General features: G+C 45.0%; 1 protein-coding gene across 1 annotated transcript in view; it reads left to right on the top strand.

The window, feature by feature from the left end:
* Nucleotides 1-14,265, top strand: part of tln2b (talin 2b) — an 85,492-nt gene that overhangs the window by 9,395 nt on the left and 61,832 nt on the right. The window contains 4 exon segments of the mRNA XM_060061838.1: nucleotides 12,783-12,948; nucleotides 13,032-13,129; nucleotides 13,272-13,401; nucleotides 13,918-14,070. Coding sequence (XP_059917821.1) covers nucleotides 12,813-12,948; nucleotides 13,032-13,129; nucleotides 13,272-13,401; nucleotides 13,918-14,070 — 517 coding nt within the window. The 5' untranslated portion in view covers nucleotides 12,783-12,812.

Below are 14,265 nucleotides of genomic sequence, written 5' to 3'. Positions count from 1 at the left end.
CGGGAAGATTGCATCACTAATAAAACAGATCCATTGTTTTGTATTCTTGGATTTGATCATAATGCATTGAGTTAAAACAGAGATTATATGTAGCATTAAATCCTTCTTTAGAATCTTTATTGATTATTTAACCTCTTTTTTTCGACCCTTCTATTGAAAAAGAGGGCTTGTAAAACATGTATAACATCCTCCCTTTATATAAGTGCCGAAAGGTTTTGATTGTTGAACAATTCCTTTTAGATAAGAATTTCTTTAGCCCTTTATTGTAACCTATTGATTTATGAGGCTCTGCTTCTTGTTTCTTTTCTTGTGTAACGTCTCGGGCTGGTAGACTGAATGCCCCCACTTTACTAATTATAATCCTGTGTCAGCATTAATCAGTTGTGGTATGGTAGCAAAAGAATCGAGTGAATTAACCGATTTCTTGGCACGGCACAGATACCTGCCGTATTAACTTTGGTTTATCATAATGAAGAATGTATAGGCCTATACATAATAAATATATGCAAACAATTAGGCACTTTTGTCTCTAATAAAGACATGGATCAGAATATGAATCAGAGTGAAGAGATACTATAAAGATATTGGATCCACAAATATGTTTCTAAATGTAATCTGGCTTTTCAATATGACCATACAACATGTGGTAATCCCATGACGTTGAAATAAACTATTAGTGTTTTTCCGACGTGAACTACTTCACAAGTGTTTTTATCACACTTGCAGAGAGACAGGAGTTTTAAGGACTCCTTGGATATCCTGTATGCAATCAGATGACTCATAAAGGAAATAAAAGAAATTGTCCCAGGACAGTACATTAATGCCAAGCAAATAATAGGAATTGTTAGCTAGTATAACAACAGGAAGGGCAAACCCAGAGTGATGGTTACAACTGTGGCAGAATCATTTCTGATTGCCCCCTGGTGAAAAATAAAGACTTAATGCAATTCAATTGTTTTTGTTTCTGTGAGTGCATAGCTACAGCTATTTGACTACCATACATGCTAGACATCTGCTTTAAGCAGTGTAGGGCTGCTTGACGTCATTGTTCATTTGGTGTTGCCTTCTGCTGAAGTATGACACATTAATCCCCACGTTGGCTGGGAATGTGTTCAACAGTAGACGTGAATATAGTAGATGCTGGTAGACGCAAGCTAACACATGTTCACTCTTCTCAAACAAATAAATGGTAGAATATTTAACCATTGTACCATCCATAGTCTATAAGATGGAGATGTGTCAATTGTGGTTTTCAGGGCAATGTGTCAATTATACATTTATGTTAACATTGTCAATACAGTGGATAGGCCTACAGATAGGCTTGAATGTCCATATAGCAGTTGCAGAAAATGAAATTAGTATTTGGAGAAAAAGACTGATAATGTAAATGGAGTCGATCCCATTTGGGAGCATTTCAGACTCTCCCCAACAGAGATGAATGAATGCCATGCAGTCAATGATTGCTGGGAGAATTGAACCGTGTCACCAACTGAGACAAAAGGATCTTTTATCTCAGCGGGGCTTCAATAAGGTTACCCTCGAGATGCAGTGTCACATGTACAGAGCCTGAATTCCATCCACTCAGTGCTGCTATCTGGCACAGATAACGGCACAGCTTTTTACTTTTACTTTAAACCACCTTCAGAGGACTACGGAGAGAAAGCCTGCTCTTCTATACCCAAGGTTAGTAACACGAAAACGGGGTCGTTTTCAGGGAGCGCGGCGACACTTTAGTATCGACGACGGCTGCCGAGCACTTGATTAAAAGGGAGGTGGAGACTCAAAATGGGAGTTGCACATCGCTGTTTGTGAGAGTTGAGAACATCCGTCACGGCTGGGCTGCCTTGGGGAGCACCTCTGGGGACGCTCCATACATCACAGGCATAACGGAGCCGCAGCCCACGTCAGGAATGATGCGCTGCTTGTCCACGCTCGAAGCAAGCCATCATTTCAACTGCTCCCATAATACATTTGTGGAAGCGGTTCTTTCCATCACTAACAACTATATATTTCAAAGGGGAACGGTGGTAGCATGAGCTACTGCGGTGTTGTATTGTGACTCTACGCGTACATTTCTACCCTGGGATGAATATAGGTCAATAACACAAGAAGTTGCTTTCTCTTTTCCCATTGATTTCAAGAGTCCTTCACTTGTAATTGCTTTTATTATTGAAAACCAATGTACAAAACGTATTGATCCTCCGAGGGCTAGCTCGACACCAGCTATTTCTGCCATAAAGCCCCTGGTTCAGATAATTAAAAAAGATCTCTGCACAGCTTCGAGATAGTACCGTTCTTTATTTATGAAGGTCACACATCAAAAGCTGTGAGTTTCTTGAAAAAAAAAATGACACAATCAACCAATAATTCACAGCTCCGGTCTACTGTCACAAGCGTTGGCAGCTTGATCTGGGTGAAGTATGACTTCCCCTACCCGTATTAAACTAAGTAACTCGCCTCTTTAACCTTCTCATCCACTGAACTGTCCCTAGTGGACAGCCCTGCCTAATGAGCCACGCGGATATGCGTGAGATCTGAGGCTGACGATGCAGTTTGCATTCATCATCGTCCCAGCAAGAGCCGGCGAGCGGCTAATGGAGTAAGCGAAGCAGCCCGTCGTGGTGCATGTGTGTTTGATGCTGGGCAGTCAACAGCCTCTATAAGCATATGAACGTAATCAGGTGGAGGGCGGAACTGTGCCTGGGGGTTGGCCTTGCTCAGGGGCAGGCTCCCTCTGGCGTCTGCCCACGTGAGATACAGAGAGCTCTGGTTGTGTGACTGGGATCCACCCACTCATCGTCGCTTCTCGCCGGTCCTCTGTTTGTACAAATCATCCCATGCTATCATAACGACTGGCTTGTAATTGCAGGGTCTATTCAGATCCGACGCCCCCACCCCTCACTATCTATGGATCCCACTGACACTAAACATGCCCCTCTCATCTCAATCATTCCCCTAATGTCTCTTCACTGATGAACACTGCTTTGCAAAGGCGTACGCCAAGCCCCCTTTTTAGAAGGAACGTTTTACGTATACATGTCATATTCCTTAACGCTCAGACACTCGGAGCTCATTCAAGCCAGCATGGCTTCGGGAGATCGTTCCTGAAAGGGGGGTTGTCATGGCAACCGGGCGGACATGGTGGCACATGGAACAGTGCGGCAGCCGTGCGGCTCCACACACGCATCACTCCTAATCCCATCCCCGTCCTGTTTTATGGGGACGTGTGTCCAGGAGCTGCAGGAGAGGGCCTGGCTACAACGGGAGCCGGGCAGATATACATGCAGCAGGGGTATCATCACCACCACCACCGCCAGGCTAGCTTTGTGGCTCTGTATGCCAGGCAGTGCTCTCCGTGTATCTGGGCCACCAGTCTCTGAGGCGAAAAGCGTTGTGTTGGAGCAGTTCTAAACAACAGCATGATTGTCATAATAAGAACCATTTGGGAAGGGGAGGGGAAATGGCCTTTAAGGGAATACAGTTTGACGACACCAGTACTTTTAAAGTATCTGATTTATAAACAGCTGCATCCAGTACAGCATTTTATGTACAAAGGCGAACTTGTGTAAACAACCGAAAACAAAAGGGTTCCAGCGGGAGTGGACATAAGACCATAACACAGTCGGTTTAGAAGATTCCGGATGTCATTGTTTCAAATGCATATGCATGCATGCAGATGGGGGCTTTGGCAATGTTATGTCATCACAATCTGTTGTTTGATTGGTGTAATGTTAGCTTTTTGCCACCAAGTGTATTTCGTGTGTTCACCCAAACCTTTTAGAGGGGAGGCAATGATTGAAGACAGGGTGTAATCAGCTGTAGCCCTCACAGAGTGACTGTATTGTGGGACATCTTAATATCAAATATGTTCATCTGTCGCATCTGGACTAGCTTTTGAAAGACATTCTTGCCAAATTGTCTCTGGGCCTAATGCTGGGGAGGAACCAGTGTGGTTTGATGTGTTGGTTGAGGCACTGTGGTCGTATACAGCTTTCCATGATTTCTGTTTTATTCTCCAATAAATGTAGTTCTAGCTGAAAGAAACAAGGCAAGAGAAAAAGGGGCTAACGAGAGTCATTTTTTGTTCATATATACTCCAAAGAATATGGCCAATCACGTCTCAGATTTTTGCTAATGAAAAATCGTCTTGGAGTCGGGCATCTTCATTGCAAATGAAGAGCATGGAGTGAGACTTGCATTAGCGCTATCGCTTTAGCCTTTGTCCCGCTGATATGATAAGCTTCGGGGTACCTCTGTACTAGGAGAATAGCATCGTCCAGGAATTCACCAGGGGCTAATTAACAGCCCCATTACATTCTTAGTGATTTTGTTCAGGTGATCTGTCCTTTGGCAAACAATTACTTTCACGTACAGCACTTTTGGTTAAAGAATGGTGTTGTCCTTCAAACCACCTTAAAAGGAATTGTAAGAGGCTGCAGTGTAATGCCTGCTATTCAGAGAGTTATAGTGCGGATACACTCGCTGTTTTTTCTCCCCTCTCCTGTGCATTCACATGCACTGAATACTCTCTTTAATCTTTTATTTAGGTAAAACCTGCCAACCTGCTTCTGATGATGAATTGTCTGAGAAGAGAGCATGGTTCTGCTATTGAATCTGTTATTTTAAAACTTTTAAGGCTTATTCACTCGGTTGCTGACAGCAACAACGTTTTTGGTGAACAACAACCACCTCTATTAAAGTCAGCACCCAAGTTCTGTTGCCCGCCTCTACCTCGAACAGTTAACAACAGGGCTTCATTTTTTTTAGGGCAGTATTTCATCCAGAAATTCTCGCCCATACTAAAACCACTGCCAAGTGACATTTCACTGCCAGTTCCTTCTACTTTTACTAAAGGGGTTGCCATTTGCAATTGCAAAAGAAAATGTGTGGTTGGCCCTTGAAGGAACATCAAAATGGTTCACCAAAGAAAGCAGCCTTAAATTGCGGAAGCCATCTCTGACCTTTTTCCACGTGACATTTGAAAGGTGGCTCATCCCCCATGAAGCTGACCTTGAAACGGGGAGGGCAGCTAGGGAGGACTTGGCTGCAGCCGCCGTGCAGCCTTATATGTCCAGGAAAAGGTGGGCATGATGTCAGCAGCCAAGCGACTGTGAGCAGGCTCACTGACCAGGATTGAACGGGCAGACAGGCACGTCCTCTCCATGAACCGCTTATACACTGCGCTGAGAGAGGTCCATACTTCCTTCCTGTGCACACTTCAATAATAGATGTGCTACCAGGTGTCACTGAGCCAACAAAAGATCCATCAAACCGCACACCTCTTTACGTTCCACCGAAATAACAAAAAGCTGCCAACGTCTGTGATGCTTAGCCACTAACTGAAGGCCTGCAATTTGTTCTTGGAGTGACAAAAAGGGATAAAAAAAGAAGCGAACATCGATTCTCTTTAATTGTTTTTATCTTTGAATTATGACATTGTTCGATCCAACACTTGGTGGTGGATATCCCACTCACCCGGGCCTGTCAGGGCACGGCACCTTGGAGCGTGGCCAGCTTCTGTTCCGTCCCACTGCTCCTGATACTGTAATCAGCATCCCAGTGTCAGGTGGTGGTAGGAGGCAGACTACAGAGGCCTACTGGGGCAATGGGTAGTTCTGCGTGTGGCTCAGCAGCAGTGCTGGGGCGAGAGAGAGCGTCCGGACAGGAGATTGCAGTCACCTGATTTAGTAGACATGACCCTCGAGGCAGGATTTATGTGGTCGCTGTGGGGGCTGTGAGCATGCTGTTTAGTGCTACTGCTTACAGCCCGCCCTACTGCAGGATCATCCATAATGACTACAGATGTGAATGAAAAACATGTTATGGTTGTGTCTTTTTGTGCATGCGTGTGTCTGTGTGTGTCTGTGTCTGTGCATGTGTTTGTTTGTGTATCTGTTGTAAACGCTTCATTTGATTAATCTATCCTGTGTTTATAAATACACCCTATTGGTGTTATCCACAGTGGCAGGATCGGGCTACATGTTTTGTGGTTTGCTTGTGTAAAACAGAATCAGGGAAGTAAAGAGTTTCAGACATCCCATAATACCGATGGAAAACCTTATGCCACATGAAGGATTTCAACTGATTTGAAAAATAAATATCCAAATGATTATAATTTAATGAAATTGTTGTGTGTGTGTGGTTGGTAAATAATGAAGAGAAAATAACGGGATAACAGCATAACAAACATGGAACAAAAAGGCGTCTTCTGTGAGCCTGCCTGCTGGTTTCCAGGATATGGCTGAAAGAGCATTGACCGTAATTTGATTTCACTTTGCAGAATAATCTCATTGTCTCCCGACATGATGCATTTTAATGGATACAAATATTGTTCTTCTGACGGGTAAATATGCCTGCTACTGCTGGCTGAGCCATCTTGTCAACTGCTATGAAAGATCCTCATTAGATATTTCTGTTTTAATTTGATGAGACACAGATACGTATAATGGACCCATGGCTTGACGAGCTACATCTTTTCACAGATTCACTATTCTGTTAATTACAGATTCTGATCCCACATTACATTAAAGGGCTGCTGGTTCATTTGATGAGTATTACTGTTATTATATTTAAAGTGACTAAAACTTAAAAACTGCAAAGGCGCACATTTAATAAAAATGGTCTTTCTGTTGAAGATTATCTACAATTTCTAATTAATGGGAAACACAATAGTATTGGTAGCCAAGTGTCAGTCAGTCAGTATGTATTGAAGAAGATCTTTTGGTTGATCTGCGTGCATGGCACAGTCTGTAGTTTCCCCAGATTCACATGATTAATGACACATTTCAGCCAATGATCTCAATGAGTCAGACTTCTGCTGAAAACTGACACTTAGTTGGTTATGAAAAAGTTTACTTTGACCATAAAACCATTTCTCTGGCTGTTCCAATGCCAGAGCGAGATGTAGGCTATATATTTTACAATGTGCAACGAATCAAATGTTTTCCTCCGTATTTGATGGCTTGTTATCTAGAAAACTCCAGGGACTCTCTGCAAAGCTCCAAGATGGAGCTGAAATCTAAATGCTAGCTGTGTGCATCTTGTGTGTGGAGAGTTCCCACAAACGGGGCATCTGGACAGAGTGCTCCTCATGTTGCTGCCACCCACATAGCTGTGGCAATAGATCTTTTAGAAGAGCTAGTGTATCCCGGCTATGCAAAGCGCTGCATGCAATACATTTTATCTCACTTTCTTGTTTATTCATGCTCTTATCTTCAGATATTTGGTTGATGAAAAATAATTATGGATTAATAATTGATTGATTCATTATGAATGGCAAGAGATTAGTACAACCGTATTATGTTTTTTTTTTTTTTTTTTACCTTTCTGCAGCTAAAACCTTTAGTCTCCGCATCAAACTTTACCATCTTACACCTACGTCAGTATAAGAATTACCGCACAAGAAAAGCAGATGGATAAATAAAGGATGTGTGAAATGATACTCTTCTGACAGATGGCGGTAATGGTGAAGAGACTCTTAACGGTAGAGTCGTATGTTTGAGACGGATCAGCATCCATCTCACAGCTCAACCACCAACGACGAATACCACAGCCACCGGTCGCCTCTCTCCCTGGCTGATATATTGTTGCTTTTGGGTGGAGGAATGTAAACCCTTGAGTGCAATAAATATTTCATCCTAGATAACTTATTCTGCTCAGCCACATGCAATTTATCTTTCAAGTCATCGAACCGTTTTACCCTCAAGAATTAGCATTTTCTGAATTTTGGGGCATAAGATGCTGCATTTGTGTTTCAACCAACAAACACCAGATTCAGATGGAAATGTTCTGTTTGGGGTCTTCTGCTGCACTTTTGGCTCATGTTCATGGCTTGATATTAAAACCATGCAGCAGGAGAGCTTAATCTATCCCTTCTTTGGACAAGAATTGCCTTTGTAATTGCTGTGCGTTTGTACCACTCAATAGCAAGACAACATAAAGCTTCTCCCTAATGTTTGTCTGGTGTGGGATGGGTTGGGGTTCATTGAATTGAACAGATGACTATTGTTTTATCCATTTCCCTTAAATGCACAGGATTATAAATTCCTTGTATTCGAGGCAATTTAAAGCCTATGGGTAGAATTATCTCTTGTAAAAATAAATAAATGCCAGACCATGATAGCAATTCACATCTTCGGTTGTAAGCTGAATCGGACAAAGCGATTTACAGTGCCTTTTTAAATAACGAAAAGAGGAAATTATGTTGAATATGCAATGGGTATGGCTTATATTACCCTAATTTACCCTCAAATGCACAACAAGGAAAAATGGGACAGGGAAATCTTGATAGGAACACATTTAAGCTGTACCAACGTAATCACGTGATACATGTTAATGACCTACGTGATGCATGCTAACGAGCTGATCGATTGGACGATAAATAGGGTTATTTAAACTTTTCCAATTCACATATCCTATCTTTCAGATGTTGGAGAGTGATAGATTGTATGCTCCTTCTTTGTGTGTGCTGATGAATGCAGTGGATAACTTTCTGAATCCAATCAACACCTCAGATTAGCACCCCGGGCGTGCTGCGGCAGTGCGTCCCCCCCCGATGCAGGTGTAATTGAACTCCATCCAAGTGTCTTCGCCAGCCTGCCTAAAAATTGCCAGGCCGGATATGACGCACGTGAAGCAAACGTCGTATTCACAAACTCAACAACGGAGGGAAGAGGAGGAGTTGATTTTCCCTGCTTCTTTCGTGGCCATGTTCTGTGCCTTGCCCAAAGGCACTCAGAAGCGATGTCGGATACCCGCCGCCTTCTCCTGGCTCACAACCAGATGTGTATCCCCCCGTCCTGTCCTCAATAGACCTGCGTAAGCCGACCTGTAGTTTCAGGGCGGACTCCCTTCTCCCGGGCCGTCACTCTTCGGGGTCCGGAGCTAAACGGTGGGCTTGAGTCTGTGTGTATCTTCACCGCAGGGCGCGGCCCTTATCGCCTGCTCACCTGGGCGTTACCTAGACCTGCAGGAAATCACTCCTGCTCTCACTCACGCCGGCGCCTTCAGAGGCTAATGCTTCGTTTTCCCTAGATGGAGCTGAGATGAGGATTAAAGCAATAGAGTAGAGGAGACATTTAGCTCATTAGCATGTTTTCAGTAAACACACTCTTTCATCCCGCGGTGTTCCGCCACCCTGACTTCTTCTGAGGCCGGATTTTGCCAGGGATCTCCCATCAGTGTTATTGAGGTTATACGTGCTTATACATTTTAACGGTGTTCCGCATGCATAGTTATACACTTTTTGAATGATCATTGATGTGATACTAGGCCAGTCACTGTGGCCCTGAGATTGCTAGGGTACAAATATGAGGCCGTGTGAGGGCTGGAGGGTTTGGCTGTCGTTTGAAGTTAGTTTGTAGTTCTGTAGTAGGAGGCTCAGTGGATTCGCCGGTTATATCGGCACTCAATATTAATTGACCAGAGGTTAGATTTGATCCTATAGCTCTTGTCCTGAAATCTTTCCCCATTTCCAATTATCTAGCTGATGTGCTGACTTATGCACTAGTGGGTCGTTTGCTATTGTACTGCATTCAGACTATTGCTGCCTTCCATCCATCCTTCATTCCAACCTTGCTTCAGTATCAAAGTAGGTACAATTCATTCTACATTTCATTTGAAAATGTATTGTTGAAATGAATAGCTTGACATTTCCCTTGATAAAGGGGAATTTAGTTAGTTGTAGTGAGACACACAGTATTATGTTATACGATCACCCCCTCAGATCATTTCATTCCGGTCTTAACACGGCCAAGGAGTGCTTTTGTCATTTGCAGGAATCAGTCACTTGAATATGCATCGGTGTGCTCACTCACGTACCGTGTTCATCTTCTTGTTAGCCATAATTGAGGAATCTCCAGGGAACAAGTGCTGTTATGTGTTTCCTGAAATGATGCATCACAATATGCTGCCACTGACGACAGTAAGGATTGCTTTGCTGCAGAGTGACTCCCTGACAAACGCCAAGCAGCTGTGGGAGAGTGTTTACCCTGGTCCAGCTGGAGGCATGGCCGTGGGTGTCTTCTAACCACGGAGCGAAGACATTTCATTTTCCTGCTGATTGTAGCCTGCGCTGTGCTCTGCCTGTTCATCTCCTCATGCCCACACAGACCGAAACCACGGAGCAAGCAGTCACCATCAAAAACCACCATGCGTAGGAATATGTTAGACGTCGCAAATAAGGACCCTTATCTTCCTTATTCATAAGCAGGCGCCATGTTCATGCGTGGGGAGCAGTCTGGTAGAAGCCTTCGTGATGAGCCTTCCTGGCTTTGCCCGTGTCTTTTTGAACAAGGCTCCCTTGGTCGGGGTGTGACGGACTGCTCTGGTAATCAGACCAGTGGTTTTTCTCCGGGGCTGCTGCTGTGTCTTATTATTACACCCCTTCATTAGAACCGTCACCCTTCCAGATGGCTTTGTTCTGCCTTCCTTGGCCTCAATTGAATTCGTGTTCAGATGGCCCTCCAAGCTGTACTCTGCGGCCATTTTCACAGCCCATCGACTGGACTGGTAAACAAAAGTAATCCAATGCAGGAGGCGCTCTGGTGGACCCGCGATGAGCCATTAGTCGAGGTTGTGTGTATCTTCTACACACACACTCTGGGGCCATGATAAACAGGACTGAGCTGGGGCTCATGTGCCATCTGAGATAGTTCCAGCGATGCTTGAAGGCTAAGCTAATGAGGAGCTCCCTTCGTCGAGCCTGGCGCTCGCTGCAAGGGCTGTGGCAAAGAAGAAGTAAAAGCTTCCTTCGCACCCCTGTAAGATTAGCGGGATTACAATGATCCCCTCCAGTCGATTCTTACTTTTTTTTAAAAAGGTTGGATTTTTACGCACAAACGGAAACTTAAAGATAGCATGGTTCTATTGTCTAAGAAATCTACGCCAATGGTTGACCTGTTGCTTCTTGCTATTGAAATGGTCTGAGAAGGCTACGCCTATGGTTTATACATCCTCGATGCGGTACCCCTGTGTGCACATACACGTCCATGTGTTTCGGGGCTTTCTTGATTTTGTATTCTGTCTTAACAAGCCGGTGGCCTACGGTGCGGCCAGCTGGAGCGGTCCAGCTGCCCGTGACTGCATGAGGGGGGGTGAGAGCGCTGCGGCGGGGCTCTCTCTCCGCTGGCTGTGAGCAGTAGGGCCCATGCAGTGCCATTATGTGCCCTGCATTGTGTAAGTGTCTGTCACTTTGCGTGGAGGGGTTTGCAGGCGGGCAGAGATCCCCTTGCAGGCTTTCGCCATCCATGGAAAAATCACAATCATTGCAGACCTGCTCATTCATGGTTCTGGCTTAGAGGGAACTATGCAATGTTCTCCCAACGACGGCGGCTTCTGCTGAAAGAGGCGCTGGTCTGTGTGATGAATCGGGATGACAAGGTGTATAAACGCCGGGAATCTCGTCAACAACCGGTTCCCATGGAGAATTTAAACTTTGTCCAGGAACAGACAATATTTCTGTCTTTATATTTAAGAATGAGACGTACTTTTTGTCTCTTAATATTTTCTGCTGACGGCACCCAGCAGGACTTGAGGCATGAGGGAAATTCTCTATTTTATCGGTGGATTGGTTCTGCTGCTACTGTCAATAAATACTCTCTGGTTTAATGAAAAGATCGCAAGGTCACTGCTCATCCTGCACACCAATTACACTTCTCATTCCAACCAGGGCAGGGTTTTCCCCACCGCAGTGTGACCCATCAGCGCCTCTTGACCCAGCGATTCCTCTCCCTGCATGCTAAGTGACAGAGACAGATGCAGATGTAATGGAATCACATTGGCCATAGGACACACAGGTGGACATAAACCTCACCACACCCGACTCTTTCATCATCTCCTGGCGGCCCTTTTGCTGCCACGCTCTTTTTCTGCTCTAATGCCATCATGGCAGCTTTAATGGGAAGGATTGTGGTCAAAGCATGTATTTTATTAATGTAAGCACTTTAAGGTTTTTATATTTTTCGTTTTTACATGACATTTGAAAGAGATGGTTGTAGAGGTACAATCGATGCAGTTGTACAATGGAAAAGGCTTACTGAGGCTTCACGGGCTGTGGATGGCTCCCTTTGAACAGCTCGCGCCCCGTTTATCCTCACCGCGGCGCTTGCCAAGTACAATAGCACTTGGCAAGAAGAACAATTACAATGCAGTATGCATTGTTCTCGCACTTTTTTTTCCATGCAGAAGATTAAAGACTACCGGTAGATGAATTTTCCCCCCAATTACCTCAAGTGAGAAAACAGCCAGTGGCTTATCTCAGTGCTCTGTCTGCTGGGTGGAACTGGACACAGCCGAGGAGAGATTATTTCGCAACCGGTTATTTACTTACTATTTTGATGCTTCTCCTATTTTTACTCGCAATGAGACCCTGGCTACGATTTCCTTTGGGTTGAAGTGGTATGTTGGGCACCTTGTTACACCTCGGATAAGAGCGCTGCTATGATGAAGAACTGATTACACAGACTCCATGTCTGTATGCCAGCGGGGATGAAATGGCAGCTTATTGATTCAAAGCTCTTATCAAACACTTCCTCCTCAATAAGTCTTTCAGAGCCTTTTTATGCAAATGTTTTTTCTGCTTACATCACTGGTTACAGATCTTGTATTCCGATTAAAATACAAACCTCTGTTCCTTTCTCATCGTTTTTTTATTTGATCACTGTATTTGCATAAAGTCGTGGTGCCACTGAGGTTAATGGAAATGGTGCACTTTGGGACAACTCTCTGTATTTAATATATCCAATTTGCATTACTCGCTCCTGTCATGTTCCCTTGTTGTGCAGGTTGGTGAGGCTGATATACCACACGCCAAAATGGTGGCCCTGTCACTCAAGATCTGCGTGCGCCAGTGCAACGTGGTGAAAACCATGCAGTTCGAGCCGTCCACGCCCGTGTATGACGCCTGCAGGATCATCAGAGAGAGGGTTCCGGAAGCGCAGAGCGGACAAGGTACTAGCGAGTAGAGTGCCTCACATGGAGAAATGCATAAAGGATGAGCCATGAGCACGTAACCCATTGTTTAATGTTTCCAGCCTCTGACTACGGCCTCTTCCTGTCCGACGAAGACCCGAGGAAAGGAATCTGGTTGGAGTCGGGCCGGACCTTGGACTACTACATGCTCCGAAACGGGGTAGGAACGGGGGGGGGACGATCCTGGACAGAGAACCATCACGTCGTCCACATCATTTATCACTGGCTTAACCTCAACTGGCATAATCTAACTGACTCAGAGGTGTGGTTCGTTGTTGTTCGCTGATCGTTCTTTCCGTCAGGATGTTCTGGAGTACAAGAAGAAGCAGAGGCCCCAGAAGATCAAGATGCTGGACGGCGCGGTGAAGACCATCATGGTGGACGACTCGAAGACGGTGGGGGAGCTGCTTGTCACCATATGCAGCCGGATCGGTGAGTAATTCCCCTCCCTCTATGCGCTGCACATTATTCTACTCAACCCACATCCTAGGGTTCAATTATTCATCCTCTGTGGTATTTTTAGGTCCTTGGCAAACGCTTCATTATATTCTATGCGGTGTCTTGGCTCTTAACTAGTTCCTTGGAGCAACCGAATCCCGGGTTGAACACGAACAGTGCATCGGGCTTCGATCTTTTTTTTCTGTACAGCCCTCGGTGGGCATTACTTATCAACATCAACGCAGCTTGTTTTTGCCCGCAGAGTAAGGCCATGTTGAAACATATTACCGAATAGGCGGAGAGTGGGTGCCAGGCACACTTTTCGTGGAAGTGTTCCCTCTGCCGTGTGTTTCAAACGTCTCTGGCCAAGGGCCGAGCTGAATCGGAGGCTGACGTGTGTCTGGCGTCCGTCTTTATTGGGGATTGAAGTGGGCCTTGTGTGTGTGCTAGGCTTCCATTATGTTTTTGACAATGGGAGCTTGAGAAATCTTCCTCTCTCCTCCCTTCCAGGAATCACTAACTACGAGGAGTACTCGGTCATCCAGGAGCTGACGGAGGAGAAGAAGGAGGAGGGCACGGGCACACTGAAGAAGGACCGCACTCTGCTCCGCGACGAGAGGAAGATGGAGAAGCTGAAGGCCAAGCTCCACACGGACGACGACCGTGAGTGGTCAGGGCTCTCAGACCTCTGGTCAATACATGCACATCTCCCTTCCAAACGCGGTGCTATATATGAATACCCAGGACAGTCATAAAAGGAAAAAGGCCTTTTATTGCTTAAGTCAAATTGATAGCTGGGGGACATAAACGTTTAATGAAATTTACACTGCTATCATTTTGGCCCACGGGACTCCGTTT

Source organism: Gadus macrocephalus, chromosome 9 (genome assembly GCF_031168955.1).
Source record: "Gadus macrocephalus chromosome 9, ASM3116895v1".
NCBI classification, from domain to species: Eukaryota; Metazoa; Chordata; class Actinopteri; order Gadiformes; family Gadidae; genus Gadus; species Gadus macrocephalus.
The sequence above is the reverse complement of the archived record's forward strand: the minus strand, read 5'-3'. Positions and strand labels throughout refer to the sequence as shown.